Source organism: Lycium barbarum, chromosome 5 (assembly GCF_019175385.1).
Source record: "Lycium barbarum isolate Lr01 chromosome 5, ASM1917538v2, whole genome shotgun sequence".
In the NCBI taxonomy this organism is placed as follows: Eukaryota; Viridiplantae; Streptophyta; class Magnoliopsida; order Solanales; family Solanaceae; genus Lycium; species Lycium barbarum.
In genome coordinates, this window is record NC_083341.1 from 9,801,470 (window position 1) to 9,826,420 (window position 24,951).

The 24,951-nt window shown below is 32.6% G+C and overlaps 1 protein-coding gene across 1 annotated transcript; it reads left to right on the forward strand.

Annotated features, from left to right (window-relative positions):
• The first annotated feature begins 22,230 nt into the window (after positions 1–22,230).
• Positions 22,231–24,951, forward strand: LOC132639170 (uncharacterized). Its single transcript, XM_060355648.1, has 6 exons — positions 22,231–22,791; positions 22,985–23,464; positions 23,574–23,678; positions 23,766–23,891; positions 24,241–24,372; positions 24,451–24,951. The coding sequence occupies exons 1-6, from the start codon at positions 22,231–22,233 to the stop codon at positions 24,949–24,951; spliced, it is 1,905 nt and encodes a 634-aa protein (XP_060211631.1).

Genomic DNA, 24,951 nt, shown 5'->3' on the forward strand with positions numbered 1-24,951 from the left:
TTTTTCAATGACGAAATTGATAGATAACGATTGTTGAGTTTCTTTCACCTCTTGCAGCACATCTTAGTGCTACTTTTGTTTGATAAAATTAAGACTTCAAAAGTTCATAATACAACCTTTTGCGCCAAAATTTTAATTGCACAAGCTATATGGAAACGATACCTCCAAATTATAAAGGTCATATACTCAACTTGATAATTAATACATGGTCTATTGTTAAGTAAGATATCTTATAGTAGAAGGTAAAATTTATTCTCACCAAATATTTACATCAAATCACAAGGTAAAATTTATTCGTACCAAATATTTACATCAAACCACAATTTTAAAGTTTGACTATTTGATGAATGTGTTTAGTGTTTACCTTCCAGAAACAACTCACATATATCATGAATGTGAAGATAAAGAGAAAGAAGAGCTCGCTATGCAGAGTCTAAAATTGACTAAATTTTAAGTAATTTAAAAATTGAATATATTTAAATGGTGCCCAAATAATCAGCTACCTGGTGCAAATTTTATATTATACTATAAAATTGATTTTTCACTCGGTACCCGATACTCGCATTGGGGTCCAATATTTGAACTCGTGCTGGAAAGTTTCATATTTCGGGGCAAAGCAGTTTCTTATAAAGACGAATCCATACTGAAGAGGTCTCGAATCAGAGACCTTTAATAAATGATGAAACAATAGTGGTCACTTCACCACAACTCTTATTGATATACCCGAAACATAGGTAACCTTTTGTGGTCTTTCCTAGAATATATAACATAGACAAAAGAGGTGGTTTGATTTTTGTCCCTAGTCCTGTGCTTTCGTTATCATTTCCTAGGCCAAGCAAATAACTATATCGTCGAAAACTTGACTTAGAGCCCATTTGGATTGGCTTATAAGTTGTTTAAAAGCTGTTTTTAGCTTTTTTGAGTGTTTGGCTGGTCAGCTTAAAGTCATTTTGTGCTTAAAATAAGCTCAAAAAAATAATGGGGCCCGTTTGACTTAGCTTATCTAAAGCAGGTTATAAGCTGAAAACAGCTTATAAGCCAAAAAAAAAAAAAAAATTAGACTACAACTTTTTTTTTTGACTTATAAGCTGCAATTTAAAATAAGCCCATCCAAACAGGCTCTTACAAGAACCTAAAAAAGAAGGGTCATTCGCATAAATGTCCCCATTTTGGGGTGGTTTGATTTTTGTCCCTCAAATGCATGGTATTTGATTTTTACCTTGAGCAATTTTCGCGCAGTTATTTTCGTATTATAATATCCCACAAGTGATGTTGGATACGACAAAACTTTCACAATTCAATATCAATGGCCAAAAACACATCAAACTCTGCAAAAACATGTACGAAAAAGGTTAAAGAACATATGCCCCTGGATGCTAAAATAAATTTTGAAAATACTACACAACTTATGTCGCATAACTTAATTCCTACAAAACTCATAGCGGGTGAATCCGATCTAAATATTTTCATTATTGAGCAGCTGGGTCAAAAATTAAAGACCACTGATACGAGGGGCAAAAATTAAGGACGGTGCGTTTGAAGGGAAATTAGTGCAAAAATATGGAAACGAAAAATGACATAGGGTACCTACTTAAGACTCTTTGTTAAAAAATATATAGATGGTTTTCCTTATTTACAAAACATAACAATATTTTACGAAACATGCCGGATTTTCATATATTTTTCGTTTTTTTTTTGTCAATTCTTTTTTAATATATTTAAAAAAAAAAGTGTTATAAAATGAAGCTAAAAGAGTCACAATATTAAAGGATGAAAACCATAGAAATAGAATGACAAAAGAGGAGAGATTTTTACTATTCTTCCAAAATGTGTTACAAGTGTATTTCATATGAAAACTTATGCCTCTATTTATAGTGCTACATATGCATTCAATATATGAGAAAATGGAGGAACCATTAAGATGGTGGAGGAAAATGGAGGAACCATTAAGATGGTGGAGGAGAAGCATTATATTTGTGTATTGGACATCCATAATATATTTCATAACACTCCCCCTTGGATGTCCATAGATGATGTGCATCGTTAAAAACCCTGTGGGAAAAAGCCTCAATGAAGGAAAAAGAGTACACATATCTAGTAATACGCTTTGAGAGTTGCCTCATTAAAAACCTTACCAAGAAAACCCAATGGGACAAAACTTGGTTAAGGAAAAAAAAGTACAACACGTATTTCACTCCCCCTGACGAAGACCAATATTCAGATGTCGGAGTCTTCGCATTCCAATCTTGAATATCATTTTCTCAAGAGTTGAAGTTGGCAAAGATTTGGTGAACAAATCTGCAGGATTGTCACTTGAACGAATTTGTTGCACATCAAGATCACCATTCTTCTGGAGATCATGAGTGAAAAATAACTTTGGTGAAATGTGCTTCATTCTATCTCCTTTTATAAATCCTCCTTTTAATTGAGCTATGCAAGCAGCATTATCTTCATACAATACTGTGGGTATTTTTGTATCACACTTCAAGTCACATCTTTCTCTGATGAAATGTATCACTTATCTCAACCACACACATTCTCTACTTGCTTCATGAATAGCTATTATCTCAGCATGATTCGAAGAAGTAGCAACAATGGACTGCTTTGTGGATCGCCATGATATAGCAGTACCTCCGCATGTAAACAGATAGCCTTTGTTAGTATAAAAGAGACCCATATCGCTAGTTCCCTTCAGATATCGCAATATATGATTAACTCCGTTCCAATGTCTTCGTGTAGGAGAAGAGCTATATCTTGCTAGCAAATTAACAGAGAACGCTATGTCAGGTCTTGTAGCGTTAGCAAGATACATAAGTGCACCAATTGCACTAAGATATGGTACTTCAGGACCAAGAAGCTCTTCATTTTCTTCTTGAGGTCGGAACGGATCTTTACTCACTTCAAGTGAGCGAACAACCATTGGAGTACTTAAAGGATGCGCATTATCCATGTAAAATTGTTTTAAAACTTTCTCAGTATAGGCAGATTGATGGATAAAGATCCCTTTTGCGAAATGTTCAATTTTCAGAACAAGACAGAGTTTTGTCTTTCTGAGATCTTTCATCTCAAATTCTTCCTTCAAATATTCAATCACCTCTTGGAGCTCTTCTGGAGTTCCAATGAGATTTATGTCATCAACATAAACAGCAAGTATAATGAATCCTGATTTTGTTTTCTTAATAAAAACACATGGACAAATGACATCATTTATATATCCTTCATTTATCAAGTACTCACTTAGGCGATTATACCACATGCGCCCTGATTGTTTTAAACCATATAATGATCTTTGTAATCTGATTGAATACATTTCCCGAGACTTTAAACCAAATGCTTCAGGCATTTTATATCCTTCAGGAATTTTCATATAAATTTCATCAAGTAAGCCACATAGGCTGTGACAACATTCATCAGTATAAATAATGTGACATTTTCTGATGTTTGGACTGCTGGTCCATTAAACATTACGTTTACCAAGATGCATCATTTTACTTGGTAATTATTTCTACATCAACATGCTTTAAGAGACGTAGTACTCAGATCCTCACAATCTTATACAATATTGCGCGCCATATTGTATTAAAGATATCGTCGACAAGATATCATTTTGTATCGGTTCGCAATTCGACATAACTTACTGAGATCTCATCACTTCATCATTTTCAGGTACCTGAACCTCGCATAAGGTCTCATGAAGTGTTATGTCGTCAGCTCTTCAAGAGCATTTTGCCTCCTTATTATGATCATTTGCTCCTCCATTTTTCAAGGATTATTATATTTAGAACCGATTGGTCTACCATGCTCCATGCATGTTGTAGACTCTGTCCTTCAGGGACATTAGGAGCATTTTGCAGATGAAATATGAAATAGTTGGGTCAGCAAATGCTTCCAGCATTTGACTTGAATTATCTGAGGATCATACTGATGATAATTCACAACATATTTCTTAGCTGCTTATTCTCTCCCCCTCATTTTAGTGACATAAGTCTCCATTTTCTTTGGAAAAATCCATCTGTGTGCATCATGGTATATCCATTAATTATGTACCGCACATCAAATGCTAAAAGATGGAAATATCTAATTCCTGACCCTGAACCAAATATGAGGGGAGAATTTATCAAAATTTATTGATCTGAAGCATACAGATGTTGTTGTATGCAATATATCATATCTCAGACCAACATCTGAAACTCTGTTCTCATAAGCAATGGTTTAGCTGTATTATGGAAGCATCTAATGCCAAACCAACTTAGATATAAACCAGCATTATCAAGATGATTGTCTTGATTACGTATTTTGAAAATTGTGCTTCCAACTCAATCATTTTGAGCAAGCAACTTCGTAAATGTCAAACTGCCAGTTGACAATAAACATACATGTGACCGTCTCATAGATGCATCTATTTAAGACATCACATTGCAGGTGAAGGGGCCCACATTCACCTTTTATATTTTTCAGAATTTTGGGGATTCAGTCCCAACATTAGCTGGTGTAATCAACTTATCATGAGAACAAGCAACACAAACAAATTTTTGAAGAATCTTCTAGTTCTTCAATATGTTTTTAATACTCAATTAGCACATCAGATTTAAATCAGGACAACCAAAATGGTATTTCCAACTAATAAAATTATCTATATCCGTAAAACTTAAGTTTACCATGACGAGTGCTATTTATTTTAGTAAACTTCTCGTTTAATATTGCATGAGATTTTATGTCATAAACTTCTGGTTTATTGTGACATGTGATCCATCATACTCGGGTAACGTTTCATATACATATTTCTTACCCGTATTAACTTAAAAATATTCAATTTTCCAATCATTTGTAGTCCCAATGTGATAACCAATTTTATTGCTAGTAAACTTCAGGTTTACTACGATTTATAACAATTACGATCTGGGATAAATGGTGCAATCATGTATAACCTCTTCAAGAGACTTTAATTTATTTTTCATAATCAGATATTATTTGAACACTGTTGGTGTCATGATACTCGTAAACAAACAATTATCTCTTCTGGAGTCCTTGATTTTTGTATCACCAAATATTGCGTAGATACTGCTAGTATCATGGGGAAAAAATTGGTTAGACACTACTGGTGTCATGAAAGAAACGGTAATTAAATGGACATTATTAATTGTAAATTACGAAAAGTAAACATTAAGTTCTAACTTCAGTATTTCAAATATCTCCTTCAAGGAGACTAGCCATTAACATCTGAATATTTTGTATCAAAGCAGCAACCACATAGTAATCACACCCTTCGGGAAAGGGATACACCAATGTTTATTTCTTTCAAGGAAATTAATAACAACTAACCATAATTTATCAATGTGGTTATAGTAGAAAGCACTTTACTCTGCTTCCTTTTTCTTTAAAATGATACTTTAATAAAATTATTCAAGATGTTTCTATATACGACAGGTACGTGTTGCAATGCCTTAATTTCATACCACACAAATAAAATGTATATTTCTTGTATTTTATCTCTCTAAGAGATAAGTTGTGGTATTTCTTCATTCACTTCGGGAAATGAATCCTGATTATTCAAATGTGCTTGCTATACGACATTTATCAATAACTCGTTATTTTCCTCAAGCACAAGAAGATATTGCTTCAGAATATTTCTCAAATATTTTACCGATTCTTTCTGCTTCATGAGTAAAGTTTAAAGTTTTACCACTTCGGGAGTAAAGTTTAAATGTTTACTACTTCGAGAGTAAATTTTAAGGTCTTACTACTTCAGGAGTAGATCTCGGAGTTATTTACTACTTCAAGAGTAAATTTCAGAATTCTACTACTTGGGGAGTAAAGCTCGGAGGTTACAACATTCGGAGTAGAGTTCAAAGTTTTGCTACTTCGGGAGCGGATTTATGAGTTTACTACTTCGGGAGTAAAGCATAGAATATTCGAAATATTTCTTCTCAATTATTCTACCTCTTCTGGAGTTGAGTCGTGATTTCTTCACAACCAAGAGCACGTCTGTATTGATAAGCTTTACTAAATATTATCACATTCACTTCAGGGAATGGATCTGTATTTTTAGCTTTTATCAAAAGTTCTCATTCTTCAGGAATAGAATACAATCATTTGAACGTGTCTTAAGTATATCAAACCGTAATAGGTTAGAGCTTCTTTCAAAATATTGCTACTTCAGGAGTAAATCGAGGCATATATATGATGTAGAAACTTTTCTCTAACACATCTTCAACTATAGCCATAGTAATGCATAGAAAATATTGTCCCTTCTGGTGATCATAAACTTAACAAGATAATACTAAATGGATAACAAAAATTACCTTTGAAAGTGACGAATTCTGTTGATACTCGAAGGCAACCAAAGAACCATAAAATTAATGTCCAACAACTATGGAGATTATGGCAACAAAATTTTCAATGAACATCAAACGAGGAGTAATATCCAAGAATTCTATGTCTGTAGCTTATTAATATTTCCAAGGTATCAATACCTTTTCTTTCAATACCACTGAGATCTACTTATTGTTAACACCACTAGAATCAACAAAATAAGTAACACAGAGATTATCACCATCAACTAATGGGTGATGATATGTATCCCACCTGTTTTGATATATCATTCAGCTTAAAGACACGGATTCAAATTCGATCATAATTACTTACCGGGAAATTGGTTTGAGAATGGTACTCTCACCGCTCTACGAATCTTTAAACCAATGCGCTTTGATCGTTTCAAAATATTTGCTCAAGGTAGAGTCTCGTGCTGATAACGTGTTATAAAATGAAGTTAAAAGAGTCACAATATTAAAGGATGAAAACCATAGAAATAGAATGACAAAAGAGGAGAGATTTTTACTATTCTTCCAAAATGTGTTACAAGTGTATTTCATATGAAAACTTATGCCTCTATTTATAGTGCTACATATGCATTCAATATATGAGAAAATGGAGGAACCATTAAGATGGTGGAGGAAAATGGAGGAACCATTAAGATGGTGGAGGAGAAGCATTATATTTGTGTATTGGACATCCATAATATATTTCATAACAAAAAGTTTATTTTAATTTTTTTTTCTTTTTTGCTCAAAGGCTTAAAAAATAACCTCAAATTTTTGCGTATGAAAGCTGTATAAAAAATGTATGACATGTGTATGTGTGAGCGAAATATTTAATATAGTTTTCATACACAAAATTGTGAGCAAAAATTTTAAGCCTTGAATATTGTATGAAAGTTGTTACAATATTGTTGTAGTTGTATTAATTTTTCAGAAACCTAATATGAACTTTATATACGAAAAATGTGAATGAATTCTAAGTATTGAGTGAGATATACACATTTCATACCATTCTCATACATAAAATTTTGAGCATAATGTTTAAGCCTTGATCGAGATATACACATTTCATACGTTTTTCATACACAAAATTTGAGCGAACTTTTTAAGCCTTGAGCAAGATATACACATTTCATCCACAAAAATTTGAGCGATTATTTTAAGTCTTGAATGTTGTATCAAAGTTGTATACAATGTTGTTGTAGTTGTATTAATTTTACAGAAATCTAACATGAACTTTATATACAAAAATGTGAGCGAAATTCTAAGCCTTAAGCGAGATACAAATTTTATACCGTTTTCATACACACAATTTTAAGCGGATTGTTTAAGCCTAGAACAAGATATACACATTTCATACATTTTTCATACCGTTTTCATACACTAAATTTTGAGCGAACTTTTTACACTTTGCGAGATATACACATTTCATATAACTTTCATACATAAATTTTTGAGTGAAAAAAATAATTTTTTTTTAGAAAATAAAAAAATAATTTTTTTAAAAAAAATAGATTTTTTTTAAAGTATGTTTTGTATAGGATTTGTAATGTTATATTTTGTAAATAGAAAACTATCGTCACGTCTCGTAAATATTTCTCCTTAATATGTATATACGTACTTTACCCAAATGGAAAAAGAAAAGACCAGATACGTGGGCTTTTGTATTTCTTCTGTCCCCAAGCACCACCAACCCCCCCCCCCCCCCCCCCTCTCTCTCTTTTTTTTGGAGAATTTGGATTTTCGTTCTCACACTAGAGGCAAATAATCTTAATAGATCGAGGGTATTGTGTATTTCCTGTGGCAGAAAATATTATAATAGATTAATTTTGAAATAAATGGATGCTGAAATCACCTTCAAGACATTTATTAATTTTTTAAAAATGAAGACAAGACTAAAATTTGATTTTCAAGAAAATGCTCATCGAGTTATGCTTGATCTGCAACAAATCGCGTTCAACAATTTCAGGTTGTAAATATAAGAAAAGAAAAAAAAAGGTTGTAAATAACAATTCTATATTGTTATTGTTATTACAAGAACTTAATGTTTTGGCACAACATGTTGTATTTCATATCATCCTAATTTAAGTTAATCAAATTGAATTTAAAGGCGCCAATGAGATTTAACATATTTGTTAATAAGTTTAGATTTATATTATGCACATAAAAATGTCGTGGTCCTTGCCCCTTGGCCACAGTAGCCTAATTAACCACATTAAAGTTAAATGTAGCCAAAACCTTGAAAGACGAAAAAAAAAATTAATATATTGGAATCATTATTAGAAAAACTACATAAATATCATTTTCTAAGATTTTATGAAAGTATTTTTAGTTAAGAAGTCTCAAAAGATAAGTATCCTTGTTGTTTCCACTTTCAGAGTAATCAGTCAAAAACACAATAATAAAAGGCACAGCAACACATAGTCGCTTATATAGAGTACAAAAAACAAAAAATGAAAAATGAAAAAAATGAAAAAAAAAATGAAAAGATGGGAAAAGATGCAAATATATCCCTAGTAAAAAAAGTGGTGTTTATATACCCCTGACATTACAAAATGGTGCAGATACACCCTTTTTGCTGAAGGAATTATTTTTACAAATCATTTAAATTTCTTTTTCATTAAAAAAAATGTCATGTGGCTTTAAAAAAAGTCCACTCTTTTTTTCTAAGTAGACATATTTTTCTAAAGTCGCATGGTAAATTTTTTTTTCTGGTGGGTCGGCTCTGGTTCGTTTAAAAAAAATGGGCAGACTTATTTTTTTAAAGTCACGAAGATATTTTTTAAAATGAACCAGACCCAACATGCCAGGAAGAAATTCCTCGTGGTTTTAGAAAAATATGCCTACTAAAAAAATAAGGGTAGACTTGTTTTTAAAGCCACGTGACATTTTTTTAATTAAAAAATAAGCTAAATGCTTCCTTTTTTTTTTAAATTCCATCAGCGAAAAGGGTATATTTGCACCATCTGTGTAACGGCAGGAGTATATTTGCACCATTTATAATGGCAGGGGTATTTATACACCACTTTTTTAACGAGGGGTATATTTGCATCTTTGCCCAAAAAAATTATCATTTGGATCTTTGGGGTTTGCACCAATCATAGTAATATACCAAAATTTAATTATTAATTTGACGTTAAAATACATATGATTTAATCGTGGTTAAGTGAAAAGAATTTATGTTGAGGACATATGTCATGCAATGATAGAGCAAAAATTTTCATAAAGGAAATGTGGAATATAAAAAAGTAAACACACTAAGAAGTTAAGGAGATTTAATTTCTATATACATATAAATAAATAAAAAACTGACCTCATATAGACAGCATAATTTTTCGACAAAAGAGTTTATAAACCCGTCGTGTTCCCCTGACTCCCCTTGATATTATGAATTAATTTGATGCAAACATCACATGCACCAAATAAGCTTCTCCTTTTTTTGAGCCTTGACCATGAAAACCAATTATAGAGAGTTGCTAAATTGTCACACCAATTTGATCCAAATTTGGCCACACTTATGTAAAAATCATCATAACCTCTATTGTATAATATTAAATTAAGATAAACTTTGAGAAGAGAAGATAGAAATGACATTAAGTAAGCATAAATTATTAAATTTGACCTAAATAGTCATATGAATTTACCCCATTTAGACCATTGTGGCCAAAACAATGTGGCAAAAAAACCTTGTTGAATTAGAAATTAATGGACTTTCTAACTAAGCAGTTTCACAAAATAAACTCTAAGACTGATTCTATAAATTAAAGAAACTTTTAGGATATGGAACAATTAGGATATGACGCAAATAAAAAAAATGAAGCAAATAGATCATCAAAAGTTGTAGCTAGGTGTTAGCACCACTTCATTTATTATCAAAAGTCTTAGAATTCAAACTTTAGAAAAACAGTCACCTTTGGTAGAGTATTATTTTTTCCAATTGAAATTATGCTTTCTTGCGCGTATTCAAATTAATCAGATTTCAAAGCAGATATCAAACACCAAACGAGAAAGTGGACAATTGCTCATATTGCAAGACTTGTGGGCTATTTCAATTGGAGGAGTATATTCTTGCGACAATAAATCCTCCTTAATCATGATAAAACCAACTCTTTTTGACAAAAGCTTCCATTTCAAGTGCGGAAGATTAATACCAATGAGTGCATCTTGATCATTTGTCCTTATTTTAAGAATAATAACTCTTTCTCTACAATTAAAAAACGATGGTGTTTGGATTACAAACGCCAACACGTGTAATTATCGGTTACACGGACATTTACTATTTTTGCCTCATATCTATGTCACTTTCCTCGTATTCGATTTGACTTTAGTTGATTTGTTTTGCGAGCAGAGTTGTATATCGAAAAGAATGAGTTGGTTCAACATCATTCATTCAGGAAAACACTTGTCTATCTGGTAAGTCTTTACATTTCAAATAAATTATCAGTGGTGGTCATAGTAGGAGAAGCACCCCCAAAACTGAGATCACCTGACCCCGACACAATCAATCTCTTGTTCATGTCAATATGTCATCTCATGCGCAAAGGGTTCCTCATACATCCCAAATGTAACACATTTTCAGGTCATTCGTTAACAGCTTCATGGACAACGAAATTAATAAGTTGACTTCACACTGTTTCCACGCATGTTTATCGATAGAAAATCTTTTTTCCATTCAGTGGGTGCATGTCACAGTACCTTGAGCTTGTGAATGTGGGAATTACATATCTCTTTGCTCAACACATGATTGTGCACCTCAAAAATGGAAGTTGCATGTCTTCGCCCTCTCCCCATTCATGATGGAATTCATTGAATGTATTGGTAAAAAAAAATACATAGACATGATTCAATGAAAGTGATGGATGTGGGTTTGCACCTAGTATGTGAAACCTAACTATGCCCATTATGAATTGGATCATCGATTAATTTTTTATTAAAAAGTTATATATATTTAGAAACTACATTTGTATAAGAAGTTATACTTCTGCAATAAAGCGCAACTCTTTATTGTTAAAAATTATAGTAAAATAATAAGTACGTGACTTTTATTTAAATGAAGACGTTATTACAACAAATTGATAGAGAGATCTAGAGATGCGCGAAATTAATGACTTTATATCTTAGATGGACCATTATCAACAAATTACAGTAGCTACAAGTCCAAATAAGAGGCTCTTGCATGATGTATCTCTTGAGTGCATTATTAATCAGTCATAAAGTTAAGCGATTCATTAATATCCTATAAATTAAAGCAAACTCTTCTAGTTTATAGTTATATGTTATATTAAAGAATAAAGGTCCCAAGACCCCACTAGATTTAATGCCATCGTGCATTGTCATGACCAGAATATAAATATATTCTTCAGTTGAGAAAAATGGAATGGCATTCAGATTAATTTGATTAGTCAAAATTAATCAAATGATTTGATTAATTTGGATGGTGGAGGGCTTAGCTTCTATTCCATCCCACCAAGCACCAGCCAATATGATTAGTCAAAAGGACATAGTCATGCACTACTAATTAGGCTAATTAATCTATTATTGTTAGCTATGCAAGAAATAGTACTGCTATTAACAAAAATTAATTATGATGAGGCGTGGCCAGCCATATAACAAGAAGTTTTTTTAAAAAAAAATTGTATATATGGATGCTAAATTGCGAATGATCTTCCAATTATACCGGTCAGCACTGACAACATGAAAATGGGGTTAACGAAAAATCTAACTATAAACTGAGTAAACAACCATCCAGGATTACGGTGGTTAACTAGAAAATTTGACCGCGCTTCGCGCGGAATTTGTAAAAAATAATTTTCAAACATATTTTAAAAAGTCTTAATTCTTTTCCTCTAGTCTTTGAATACAAATAAATAAGATTTCAAGTTTTAACCGATATTATTAGTATGATATTAATTAGTCTGTTATTTATCTAAATTTTCTTTGGATTTTTAATCTTCTCGAAATGCTTGATTTTTGAATAAGTTGATAATGTGAAGATTATATTTCTATAAGGCATGTAAATAAAGAAAAAGATATCAAGAAATGTTAACTTTTTTATGTGCATGTATATGCTTAACTTAAAATATGAATTTATCTTTGAACATTTGTAAGTATCTAATTTATTTATTTTTGAGAAAATCGTCAAATGCCCCATCAACATTTGACCGGTTTAATTATGATGCACTCAACCTTTACGGGCGACCTATTATCCCCTGGACAATTCTAAAGTGAATTAATTTCACCCTAGATGGTGACGTGGCACAGAGAGTGAGAAACAAATAAAAATATTTCTTATTATTTTTCCTTTTTTTCTTTATCTTTTATCCCTTTCTTCTTCTTTGTTACACACACTTCCCCTCACCAGAAGTATGCAATTTCCGGCGATTTTTTCTTTTTGGGTCTTTCGTTCCCCTTCGAGTTTCACAACTTCCAAACAAATTTTCATTAATCACAAATCATTGTTTAGAAAAAAAAAAAAAAAAGATGAGAAAATGAAATATCAAGAGACCCAATTAGTAATTTCATTCCATTACAAACTAATTCAAAACTCAAATCAAGAAAAACTGAAAGAAGAGGTGATTTTTGAGCATTAGCCATGCTCTATAGTCCAAAAAATCAACTTCGGTCTTTGATCTTTGAAAACCCGATTTTGAAAACGCAAATTTCAAAACTGAATGAAACCCAATTTTCATTCCACTACAAATTAATTCAAAACCCAATTTTGCTATGCTCAACTTCGATCTTTCATTTTTCCCTTCGAATTTATTTTTTGGACTATAGTGCTCAAGATAAATAGAAAAGTTAATTTCTTTGGCCAAGTCTTTTAATGGTGATTTTTGGTGTGGTGGATGGTGGAAGAAGATAAATTAGGAAAAGAAACAAAAAGAAGATGAAATTTAAAAAAAAAAAATTTAACTGGTAAAATACATGTATAAGGCACGTGTATTTCACCACTCAAATACAGATCTGGTGGTAGCGTTTCAGGGGGATAATGGGTCACCCGTAAAGATTGGGTTGGTCATAATTAATCCGACCATACGTTGAGGGGGCATTTGACGATTTTCTCATTTTTTTATTAAAGAGTCATTCAGTGTTTCATAATTTTCACCTTCTTAAAATCAACAAAGAAAACCAACAACAATAAAACAAATTAAATTTTATAAAATCTCGTTTACCACTTCTTCCAACAGTTAAAAAATAATTAATATAGAGTCATAAACGTCAAAATATTTTTCAAATTGAAAAAATTTGTAGACAACAATTTTCACCTTTTTTCCGTTTGTCGCATATTGTTCACTTTAGACATAACTTAAGAACTCCCTAAAATAAAATAAAAATATAAAATTCATCCTGAGTGGTGTAAATCACATTACATATAGCTTCTATTTTATTCAAAAGCACTAAAAACACATACCTTTGTACAAAACTCAAAAAAGTATGTTGTAGCAACAAAAAGAAACCATAAATTTAATTGATATTCTAGCTAACTTTCGTGTTCTTCATCTACATCCGCAAACTGGCAAGAGGTTAACTAAACATACTAATTAAATAAACACAAAAAATTAGATTTTTGTAAATTTAATAAATAAACAGTTATGGTGGGTTGGGGGGAGGGGGTTGGGTGGAGGACAGGAACCTTAGAATTAAAACATTCAAAATAACTAATGCAATCTCTTTCACCACTTCTCCCAAGAGCTAACAAATAACTAATTGGGAGCCACAAACATCAAGATATTTTTCGAATTGAAAATTTTGGTTCTCGAAATTTTGCAAACAACAATGTTCATCTTTTTTCTATTCGCTGCATATTGGTCGCTTTAGGCATAACTTAAGAATTTCCTGAAATAAAATAATAATATAAAATTCATCTTGAGTGATGTAAATCACATTACATATACCTTTTATTTTATTCAAAAGCGTCAGAAACACATACATTTCTACAAAACTCACAAAGTACATAGAAGTGATAACGTCCAAATTCACTCCTCAAAGAGAAAGTGTACACGGTCTTATGCAATATATTTTACCCAACTATGAGTCGGGGTCGATCCCACAGGGAACAATATACTAGGCGATTAAGAAAGTAAGGAACTTTCACCAACAAAGCTAAAGCCAAACGATAGATAATATTTTGGGTTTTTTTGGAGAAAATTATAACTAATGCGGAAATGTAAACTAACCTAGAAAGCGAGTAAAATGATCAATGACCACAAGTTTGGATACAAAGGAAATTACACTCGAGTAACGATCCAATGTATTTCACGATTTTACAACTAAGAACGGGTTTATGTTAATAGATAATGGTTTCTAAAATCTCATTGAAAGTCTTCCAACCAAATCAATGAATTTCACTCTAAGCTTTTCCAAGCCTTAGAGTGTGATATCAAGCACAACCAATTGAATCTCAAGTAACTTTCCTATTCCTAGCTCAAGTTATTAGATGGGTTTAATGACCCAAATTCTTGTTAATTAATCTTTCCCAACCTAGATTTCCTCTTCCAAGCTCAATCTAAGTAAATGGGTGAGTCCTAGGGTTAGCTAATTCCTTTGGAAACATTCAAGAACGAGATTAATTAAAGAAACAATAACCCACTTCATTAGGAGTAAAGATCATTCAATACATAAGCAAAACAAGAGTTTCATTCAACACTTTAATCCTAGAATATTTCCATAAACAAGATTCAAGTGAAGAAAATAAATACTACACACTTAGATATACAATACAAAGCAAGGAATTGAAGAAATGAATTAAAGGTTTAAGAAATACTCAATCAAATCTTCAACCCCAAAGTGTGGTATAGAAACCTAGTCTCCAAAACTTGTAAAAAAACTGCCAAAGATATCGATTACAAACCCTAAAAGAGTATTTATATCATTCCAAAAACGGGAACAAAATCTGGACAATAATACCCCTGCGCATCTGGTGCGAATCGCACATAGTGTCGCATGTGCAACCTGCGAGTTGCAGGTTGCACCACATCATCGCAGGTGTCGCATCTTGAATTATCTGTTGAGCAGCATCTGCGACATCAGATGCGATTCGCATGTTCCACCTGCGACTCGCATGTGGTGTCGCATGTGGTGTCTTCTTTGGCCATCTCTGTCAACAGATGTTGCACCACCTGCGACTCGCAAGCAGTACCTGCGACTCGCAGGTGATGCCCTGGTTCAGTTCAGCTGGATTTTTGCTTCATTTTGCTTCATTTTGCTCCGTTATGCTCTCCGGGCATCTTATCCTACAAAACAACATAAATACACAAAAAGTAACAACAAAAGTGCTTAAAGAGTCACAAAAAGCTTAAGGAATTAGCATCGAATATCCCGTAATTTCACGACTCGTCAAGAAACAACAAAAAGAAATCATAAAATAATTGTTGTTTTGTCTAACTTTCGTTTTCTTCATCTACTTCTGCAATCTGACAAGAGGTTACCTAAACATATTAACTAAAAAAACACAAAGAATGAGATGTTAATACATTTAATAAATAAGCAATTATAGGGAGCCTTAAAACACACAAATAAATATTAAGAATTATAAAAAGCCAATAAACTACCCATATATTTTAAAGCGGCGGTTTCTTGCACTGCACTTACAACATAATGCCTCGGCATTTGATCAAGTTGCTGGTCATGGTAGCACAATTATAGCACATGAAATGCGAATTGCTGAATTTAAAAATGCTATCACGAGTATAAGAATGCACCTATAAGAAAATAGAAAATTACCCTTATTTCTAATGGAAGAAACAAAAATATTTATACGTTAAATAATTAATTGAGAACAAAAAGGCATAAATAAAATCTGCTTACACATATCAAAGCAAGCTGAAAGATAAGATTGTATGTGTGTATAATATAGGAGCCTCAGGTTTATTGGTGAAGAACTCTTTTAAATTTCATAATAATAAAATGAAAAGAAGGTGGAGCCTTTCAATTTTCCAAATTAATGGGCAAAAACTGATTTTTGTATTATGAATTCATTATACGTGGACTTTAATTTCTAGGGAAATCAAAGGAAAATTTACAGCCCATAACTACCTCTAAGACTTATTTATTAGTAATAGCTACCTTTTTTAAATTATATTTAGTAGCTTAATTATTTATCAAATTACCATCTATAACTTGTTTTTGTAACTGCAGTGTATTTTTCTAAAAATAAGGTACCTCTCTCCCACTTACCCACAATCTCTTTTTTTTTCCAAATATTTTTATCTCACATCTTCAATTCACAACTGTATTTTACTCCCATTATTCTTCACCATAATTAGCATGGTTTCTTCTTCTTCCTTATCAGTTACCCAATCTATACAGGTAACTAATTTTTGTTATGTTATTTGTTGTATTTCTCTTCAATTGTTCATAAATTTCATCGTCTTTACCTTCACTTTTCATTCAATTTTTTTATATATATTTTCAGCCATTGTTAGAGTATCTTTAACAACCTCTAACTCTCCATTTTAATGGTGGATATCGATACTCCAAACAAAAATACACCAGTGGCAACAAGAAAAGCAGTGGAGGATCTCCAGCCAATGGCCGAAGCTCAGCCATAACAATTCGTTTGCTAAATCTCCATGGATAGGCCAAAATAAAATAAAAATCCTTCTTATGTTTGCTAATCATGTGGTGTTGTTTATCTTATGAGTGATGAAGAATAGTATTGATTATAGCAATATGATATTGTAGCATCATCTAGAAGCAAGAGAATAGGTTGTTGTTGTAGAAATACCTTTAATGAGAGTTGTAGAGCTTCATGCCCACCAAGTGTCTGATAAAATGTTTCAGTATATTTCAGTGTATTTCTGTATATCAACAAACAATATATCAAATTTTTCAGTATATTTCAGTGTATTATTTCGTTGTATTTAAATGTATTTATCTTTTTATTTTATTTTCTGTAAAGCCTATTTTTACTTCACTTTGTTTTCACGATTTTTGTAATTCGCTGTATTTCTGCATTTTGTATTTCTAATTTATAAAATAGTTTCTGATATATTTCATTGTATATACGCATACTACAACTTTATATTTCTTAAACAATCAACCATATTTCATTGTATTCCAGCGTATATTTTACTATATTTGGAAGTTTTCAGATCTTTAGTGGTTTTTGAATTCAAAAAGTTCTGATTGTGATAAAAGTTGAGAGAGATTCGTGAGCTTTTATGGAATGTGTGAACTATGATTGATTTAATTTAACTTACCATTTAAAAAGAAAAAGAAGAATCTGTTCCAAAAATATAGCCTGTTTTTACTCAACCTGATTTTGTATTTCCGTGTATTTCACTGTATTTCAAAAAATCTATTCCATAAATAGCTACAGATTTCACTAGAGCGTGTTTACTGTATTTCTCTATATTTAAAAAAAAAAACAGAAATACACGCGTTTTTAAAGAAAAGTAGCTACGCTTGGTAATTTTGCATTTTATAGTTATATATAGTTGGAAGCCAATAAAAAGTAGTTATTTATGTAAGTTTCACGAAATCAAACGGCTCTTTGAGCCTTAAAGATGTTGTGCTTATATTTTTCTTTATTACTCCATTCAATTTATTTAATTATCATAGATTTTCTTGGTTGTTATTTGTTAAATAGGTAGATTGAATGATAAGAGTGAAACACTAAATGATAGTTAATATGGAGCAAATGCAAAAATTAGTAGCGTAAATATTGATTGAAGAATTCTTTTAAGTGATTTTAACTCTTTTTTTAATAGCACATAGGTGAAGAATAATAGAAGAAATGGCAAAAAAAGCTAAATGTTAATGGAGGTCATAGAGAGGTGTCATATCACCTTGTCTATGCATAGTTTTATATTATATATCGATATAGATGGATCAATATGATACCTCCACCTCACGGACGAATTTATCTTAAATAAAGCGGTGCCATCCCATAAAATTTCATTGAAATAGTTTACGACTACTTTACATGTAGATAATATTGAAGTATATGGTAAGTTAAAATGGCACGTGTGAGAGTTAGCCCATCTCAGCCGGTTGAGCGTTTCGTCTTCCTCGTACAGGTCAGGAGTTGAGTCTCCATCCCGACCTATTTTTTTACTCCCTCCGTCCCAATTTTTATGGTATTATTCTTATTTCGCGAGTCAAACAAGTTTTTCCTTTGATTGTGATTTTTTTAATATGCTTTTTAAATATTTTAAATTGTCAATTATTGTGACTTATATTATTTTTACATAGTCTTCAAATATGTATTTTATTTTAATTAAAAACTTTAAAGATTCCATGTCCTAATGCACTATCAAAATTAAAAGGTTCGACTCTCAAAATCTGAACGATGTCACATAAACTGAGACAATAGAAAGTACTTTTTCAGACCTAAGTTGTTGACTTGTTGTTTAGCAAAATGAAGCAAAACTAGGAGAAGGGATTCGAACTACTAACCTCTTGTTGATGAGTATGAACTAAACAACTCTAGCTATATATAGACATATTTTTAGTTTTTACCTATGATAAACATATACACTTGAAAAAACTGAAAATTCGTGGAGGAGAGTGTAATAATATACTTGAATTAAATATTAGTACTATAAGTCTATAATCGGTATTTTATTTCTCGTTCCAATAATTTGTTCATAATTTTAAATGTCGACATCACTTATGAAAATTTTTGTTGTATGCTCATGCTTCAACCTCAATCAGAGGTCGTCATTCTAAAAACTAGGACTTAATTACTTGCTGTCACGACCCAACCCCGTAGGCCGTGACTGGTGTCCGAACTGGGCACCCGTATACCAATCTGTTGCATATAACATTAAACTGAAACTACGACAATACGGAAACTTATAAAGGAACTCCAAAGTTCGTAACATCATCATATATATATACTTCCAGATCAACGGTCTCCTGAGGAGTCACAACTAATCATATCATGAAATAATACGCAAGCCGACAAGGCTGCCATCACATATCAATATCGTATGCAAGCCGATAAGGCTGCTACTAGAGATGAACGTCATACCATAACACATCGTATAGACACAGCTGAACAGAACCCATACACAATCCACACATATGTCTACAGACCTCTAAGAGTGCGAATAGCAAAATATGACGGGACAGGGCATATATATATATATCATAAGGTTCAAACCAAAAGTCTAGACTCCGAAAAACGGAGCTCTCCAAGACAGCAGAAGGTGAGTCCTAAGCTGGCGGATCACCAAAGCGAGTATCTGCACCTGCTGGCATGAAACGCAGCCCCCCGAAGAAGGGGGTCAGTACGGAATATGTACTGAGCATGTAAAGCATGAAATACAGTAAACAAGATCATGTCTGAAATAAGGAGTACAGAACACGAGTACAATAACCAGAATACCAAAATGCTTGTCTTTGAAACATAAATCTTGCATGTCAATATCATATATCATACTCAACCCGTTATGGGACGTAGTGACATAATTAGATAATCATCCTGTACATATGTATATATAACATGTCCCGGCCCTATAGCGAGGGACTCGGTAAATAAAATCATATCATCATCATGCATATATATAACGTGTCCTGACCCTCTAGTGAGGGACTCGGTGAATAAAGTCATCATATGCCATGCTGGCCGCCATCACTGTATCATCATATCATCATGTTATCATATCATCATATACATATACATATAACGTGTCCCGGCCCTCTAGTGAGGGACTTGGTGAACAATGCAGTGAAGTTGTGCATGAAAACGTGTCCAGGTCCGGGACTCAGTGAAAGACATATTGAGACTTGCACGAGTGGAGTAGTGAGAAACCATATGAAAATTAAACATTTTCAAAGACTCAATGGAATAATCAACAGGAGCTATCATTTAAAAATCAGGACAATAGTCATATTAAATACCTTTCGAATGTCACTCGGAACATATCAAATAACTGTTGAATGTCATCATAAAGTATATCAAAAGGGCTTAGAAATCATAGTCATATGTCAATAAAGTATGAACATCTTATAGAAGTCCGAGCATTAGTTATCATAGAATTCCTAAGAATAGGAGCGGGTATATATCGACTATTATTCAACGTACAGAAAATTGAAGAGGGAGGCTCAATCACTTGAAAATGGTAATATCAAGAAGTGAATAAGAATCATAAATGTCACTCAAAACTTATGAATGGAATTACCTCAAAGTTCATATCATTCATCACTTACATCTAAGACATGCCAAAAGAAGGAAGGGACAACTTTACATACCTGTTGGCGACTATTTGTAAACCCGTTCGCCTCGTCACTCTTTTAGCCTATTTAATATAAGAGTAACGTTATCGTTAGTAACTATACTTTCTAGTTCGTAAATCCGTGGCCCATCGCTTTATATAACTTGTTCTTTAACTTATACATTCTCGTTTAAGGTTATTCCTTATTTCCCCTATATATTCGCCTAACCTAAATTTTCAGTTATTCTCCTGTTAACACGGAAATACCAACAACAGAGATATACATAATAAATTGGAAAATTTACTGGACATAACTACCTCTAAGACTTATTTATTAATAATAGCTACCTTTTATTTTATTTATTTTTAATAGCTTAAATTAATTTCAAAATTACCAGTTGTAACTGCTCTACAAGCGTCTCTGTATTTCCCTAAACTTACGGCCCATGTTCCCCAATAACTCCCAATCTCTTCTCTTTTCAAATTAATTTCTCTCTCATCTTCAATATCTTCAACCGTATTATACGCCCATTATCTATCATCATTATTATCACAATTCCATCTTCCTTAATCGTTACCCACACAGTGTAGGTAACGAATTTTGATAATTTATTAGAATGTTTTTACTTTCTTTGTTGTATTTCTCTATATTTATTCTTATATTTCATCGTTTTCTTTGTTTCTTTTTCATTCCTTTTTTTTTTTTTTTCTGTTTTCAACCATTGTTAGAGTGTTTAAAACAAGATCTAATTCTCCATTTTAATGGCGGAAAGAGATACTCCAAGTAGGAATACTCGAGGTAGTCCTCATGCTTATGATGGTCCTAGTTTCTCTTTGGGATTTTCACAACAACAACTTCCAATTGCAGGAGAATCTGCTAAAATTGTTGCTGAGAGAAGAAGCAAGAAGATTCATGACCCATCAAAGGATGCGTCAACTTCCTCCAACTGAAGTTCCAAAACGGAGCAAGCAAAAAGATGATGTACCAGTAAAAAAAGGTTCTAAAGTTGCTCAACAAAATAAGAGAAAAGTAACCAAGCCTTCTTCAGACGTTAAGGGTAAAAATGTTGTTAAAGATGTAGATCTGGAAGAGGATGAACAGGTATTGATGAAATTTTTTGATTTGTTGTTTTGTATTTCACTATATTTCTGTATATTTCGACATAATTGGATATGCAATTCAGTATATTTCTGTGTATTTAATAAAATCTATATGTGCATCAACTGTAGTTTATATCATATACAACATAACTGTGGAAGTTGTTTTTCATGGTTAACTGTATTTCATTATATTTCTATGTTTTTTCACAAGTACATATGTTTACTATTCTGTACTTATTGATTTTAAAAGCTGCGTTAGTTGTGTTATGCAATTTCTTTTTGTGTGTATATTTTTCTTGAATATGCAATTCAGTATATTTCTTGTGTGCGTATGTTTTATACAATTTTTTCAGCCTTAACTTAGTGTTGCATTTTTATTTTAGGAAACTAAATTCTATGTTAGGAGTCATCCTGAAGAGGCTCCATCGATGCAACGGTACACTAATATCGAGGTGTTCAAAGATATCAAGAGTAAGCTAATTGTTCCACAGTTAGAGATCTTTTCCAAGACAATATTTGGGAAATTCTTCGGAATGCAGCACCTAGAGGTTCAAGCATAGATTTTTAGGTGCTTCATGGTAAGAGAGCTCAAGGAGAGCACTTCTGATTGATTTACAATTGATATAAATGGTACTGTATTGAGATTTACCATGAGAGAATTTGCCCTTATGAGCGGGCTAAATTGTGTAGCCGATGAAGGTGAATTTACATACGATGAGGAAGAATCGAATAGGATTATGGATGAATATTTTGGTGGAACTAGGAGTAAAGTAAAAAGATTGGAGTTCATTGATTGCTTTAAGAATAAGTGTTGGGGAGATAATGATGAGGACGCTGTAAAGTTTGCAATTTTGTTTTTTATAAATACATACATCTTTTGCGGTGAGCCTAGGAAAACGAGTATACCAAGGGTTCATTTTGAAGTGGTTGAGGATGGAAGGTATGTAGATTATCCATGGGGTAAAGAAGCTTTTAACGAGTTGATTAGAAGCATCAGCAAGAAGTATTCTGCCACAACACAGTATTATAGGATCCATGGGATGCCACTGGCTATGCAAGTTTGGCTTTATGAGTGTTGTTCAAGAGTTCCATCGTATCTCGCTATTAAATCCGGAAATTCCATTCCAAGAATGTTGAATTGGAGGTCCATCGACAGTCAGCCAAAATATAATATTTTGATGGAAGGCATTTTTAGAGACGGCAAACAGTCGGTAATATTCGACACTCTAACTTATTTTTATGTTTTTTCATAGCATTTTATTTTGCAATTATGCCTTACTAATTTTAGTTTGTACTCCACTGTTCTACTGTCATATTATTGCTTTTCAGCTAGTTTTTTCCTGATTTTTTGTATTTCACTATATTTCGGTGTATTTCATAGCATTTTATTTCTTTCTTCTTCAGAGTTGTACATTTGCAAATACAATACCCACTAGCAGTGAGTTGGAGAGCCTCCAATTGCCCGATGTTGTTGTCTGTCGCGTTACAGTAGACAAAAATGTCTTAGTTGATGCCAATGAAGGTACCCAAGTCACAGATATGTCAGTGGATAACTTTGATGATTTCAGTACTACTCCCCCCCACCTTTCTAAGGGCAAACAGCAACAACGGACGAATCAGACAGATTCTCCACCTTCAAAGAGACGCAGACAACTTCCTACAACAGCTTCCACATCTAAGAAACAACAAATCCACACCGAACCACAGACAACTGTGAAGAAGAGTCACAAGGATCAAAAGGTTGCTCAAAAGCCTATTTTACAGAAGTCTGCTTCACCAAAGTTGAATGAACAAATGAATAGACCCCAAAACACCACAGTCCTACGTGATGTCCCTACTATATCCATGAAAGAGGAAATAAAATTGCTAAGGAAAGATTTTCAAGTTTTCAAGGAATCAATAAGTGATTTTAGTAACGAAACACAAAAAAAATTGGTGTATTTACTTTACTATTTCTAAACAAACTGAAATACTATTTTTGTTTAAATATTAGGTCGTTGGTGAGTTCACAAGTGAGTTGTCAAAGCTTCGAACTTTCATGGATGACAACTTCAAGAAGTTATTTGAAGCAATCAAGGTGAACAATTCTGCGGACAAGGTAAATGTGTGAAATAGCAATTGAACTAACATTTTTAGACTCTTATTGCGAAATGCAATTTATATTAATTCATTTTTTTATGTGAAGGCTGCCGATAGTGAGGCGCCGGAGCATCAAACTGATGCTGGGCTACAGTTAACGCCTGAAGAAAACTTACGTCATGATTCTACCATTCAAACATCTCCTCCCAAACATGATGATGAGTCAATTAAGGTAAAATGAGTTTGTGACGTGAAATCCATCTTTTAAAGTTATGTTGTTGTGCATTGTATGCACAAAAAAGTATATGGTTGTCATGTTCCAGTCTTAAATTTTAAAGTTATGTTTTCCTCGGTATTTTTTATTTTACAAACTTTCGTATTTTATGGCGTTACGTTTGTATTTCACTGATACAATTGTCTATTTTACAATCTTTTTTTTTTTTTTTTTGTATTTCTATGTATTTCCATCCCCACAGAATCAATCTAATCTTGGCCCTATTTCTGTGTATTTAGAAATTCTCCAACCTTATATTTTTATGTTATGATTTTGTTTTAAATTTTGATTTTTTCTTATTCAAAAGGGTGTTGGACCAAAGTTACATGAGGAAGTTCCGGAAATTGTAGTGACCGCCGGAAATTTAAGAGCAGATACACGTAAAGCTTCATCTGAAGAGATTAATCGGACGGACGAAGGATCTTTCAACTCAACAGAAGTAAATTTTACATTCAATCTTATAGATCTTTTCAAGATACTGCTATACTTAACATTTATTAAATCTTTTTTTTTTTAGGGAATGGTCGCAGAGATGCTCATTGAGTTACCTCTAGAAACTCGTGTACCAGAAGCAGGTGCGGGAATACAACCCGGGGACATCACTGATCATTCAATTTTAGAGACTCCACACAGGTTCGATGAGAACATTACTAAGTCACAATGGTTGATCCCTGACGAAATGTTACCAAGCCAAATAGGTTCGTCAGGATTATCTGTGTTTCATCAAACGGGTCACAAAGGATTTGTTATGCCAGTAATGTCTACTGATAAAGGAATACAACAGCCAGTGATTAATGCAGAAGTTGTAATTGCTCAACCAGATGTTATTCCAACAAGGATAGTCAAACCTAGTAAATACTTCAGTTCACCTTACATGACCAATTACGGCTCTGCAGAAGCTTCTGTTCAAAACCCCACACCTTCCATATTTGAAAAGAAGCATCCATTTGTTGAAGATCCAATTAATGGCCCGCGAAATACTTCTCTTATTCAACAATACCGGAATTGGCTTGAATAG

Coding starts and splice junctions, on each gene's coding strand:
- LOC132639170 (XM_060355648.1), top strand. CDS start 22,231: ATGAGAGAATTTGCCCTTATGAGCGGGCTAAATTGTGTAGCCGATGAA. Junction 23,465..23,573: donor TGCTAAGGAAAGATTTTCAA/GTTTTCAAGGAA, acceptor TTTAAATATTAG/GTCGTTGGTGAGTTCACAAG. Junction 23,679..23,765: donor TGAACAATTCTGCGGACAAG/GTAAATGTGTGA, acceptor TTTTATGTGAAG/GCTGCCGATAGTGAGGCGCC.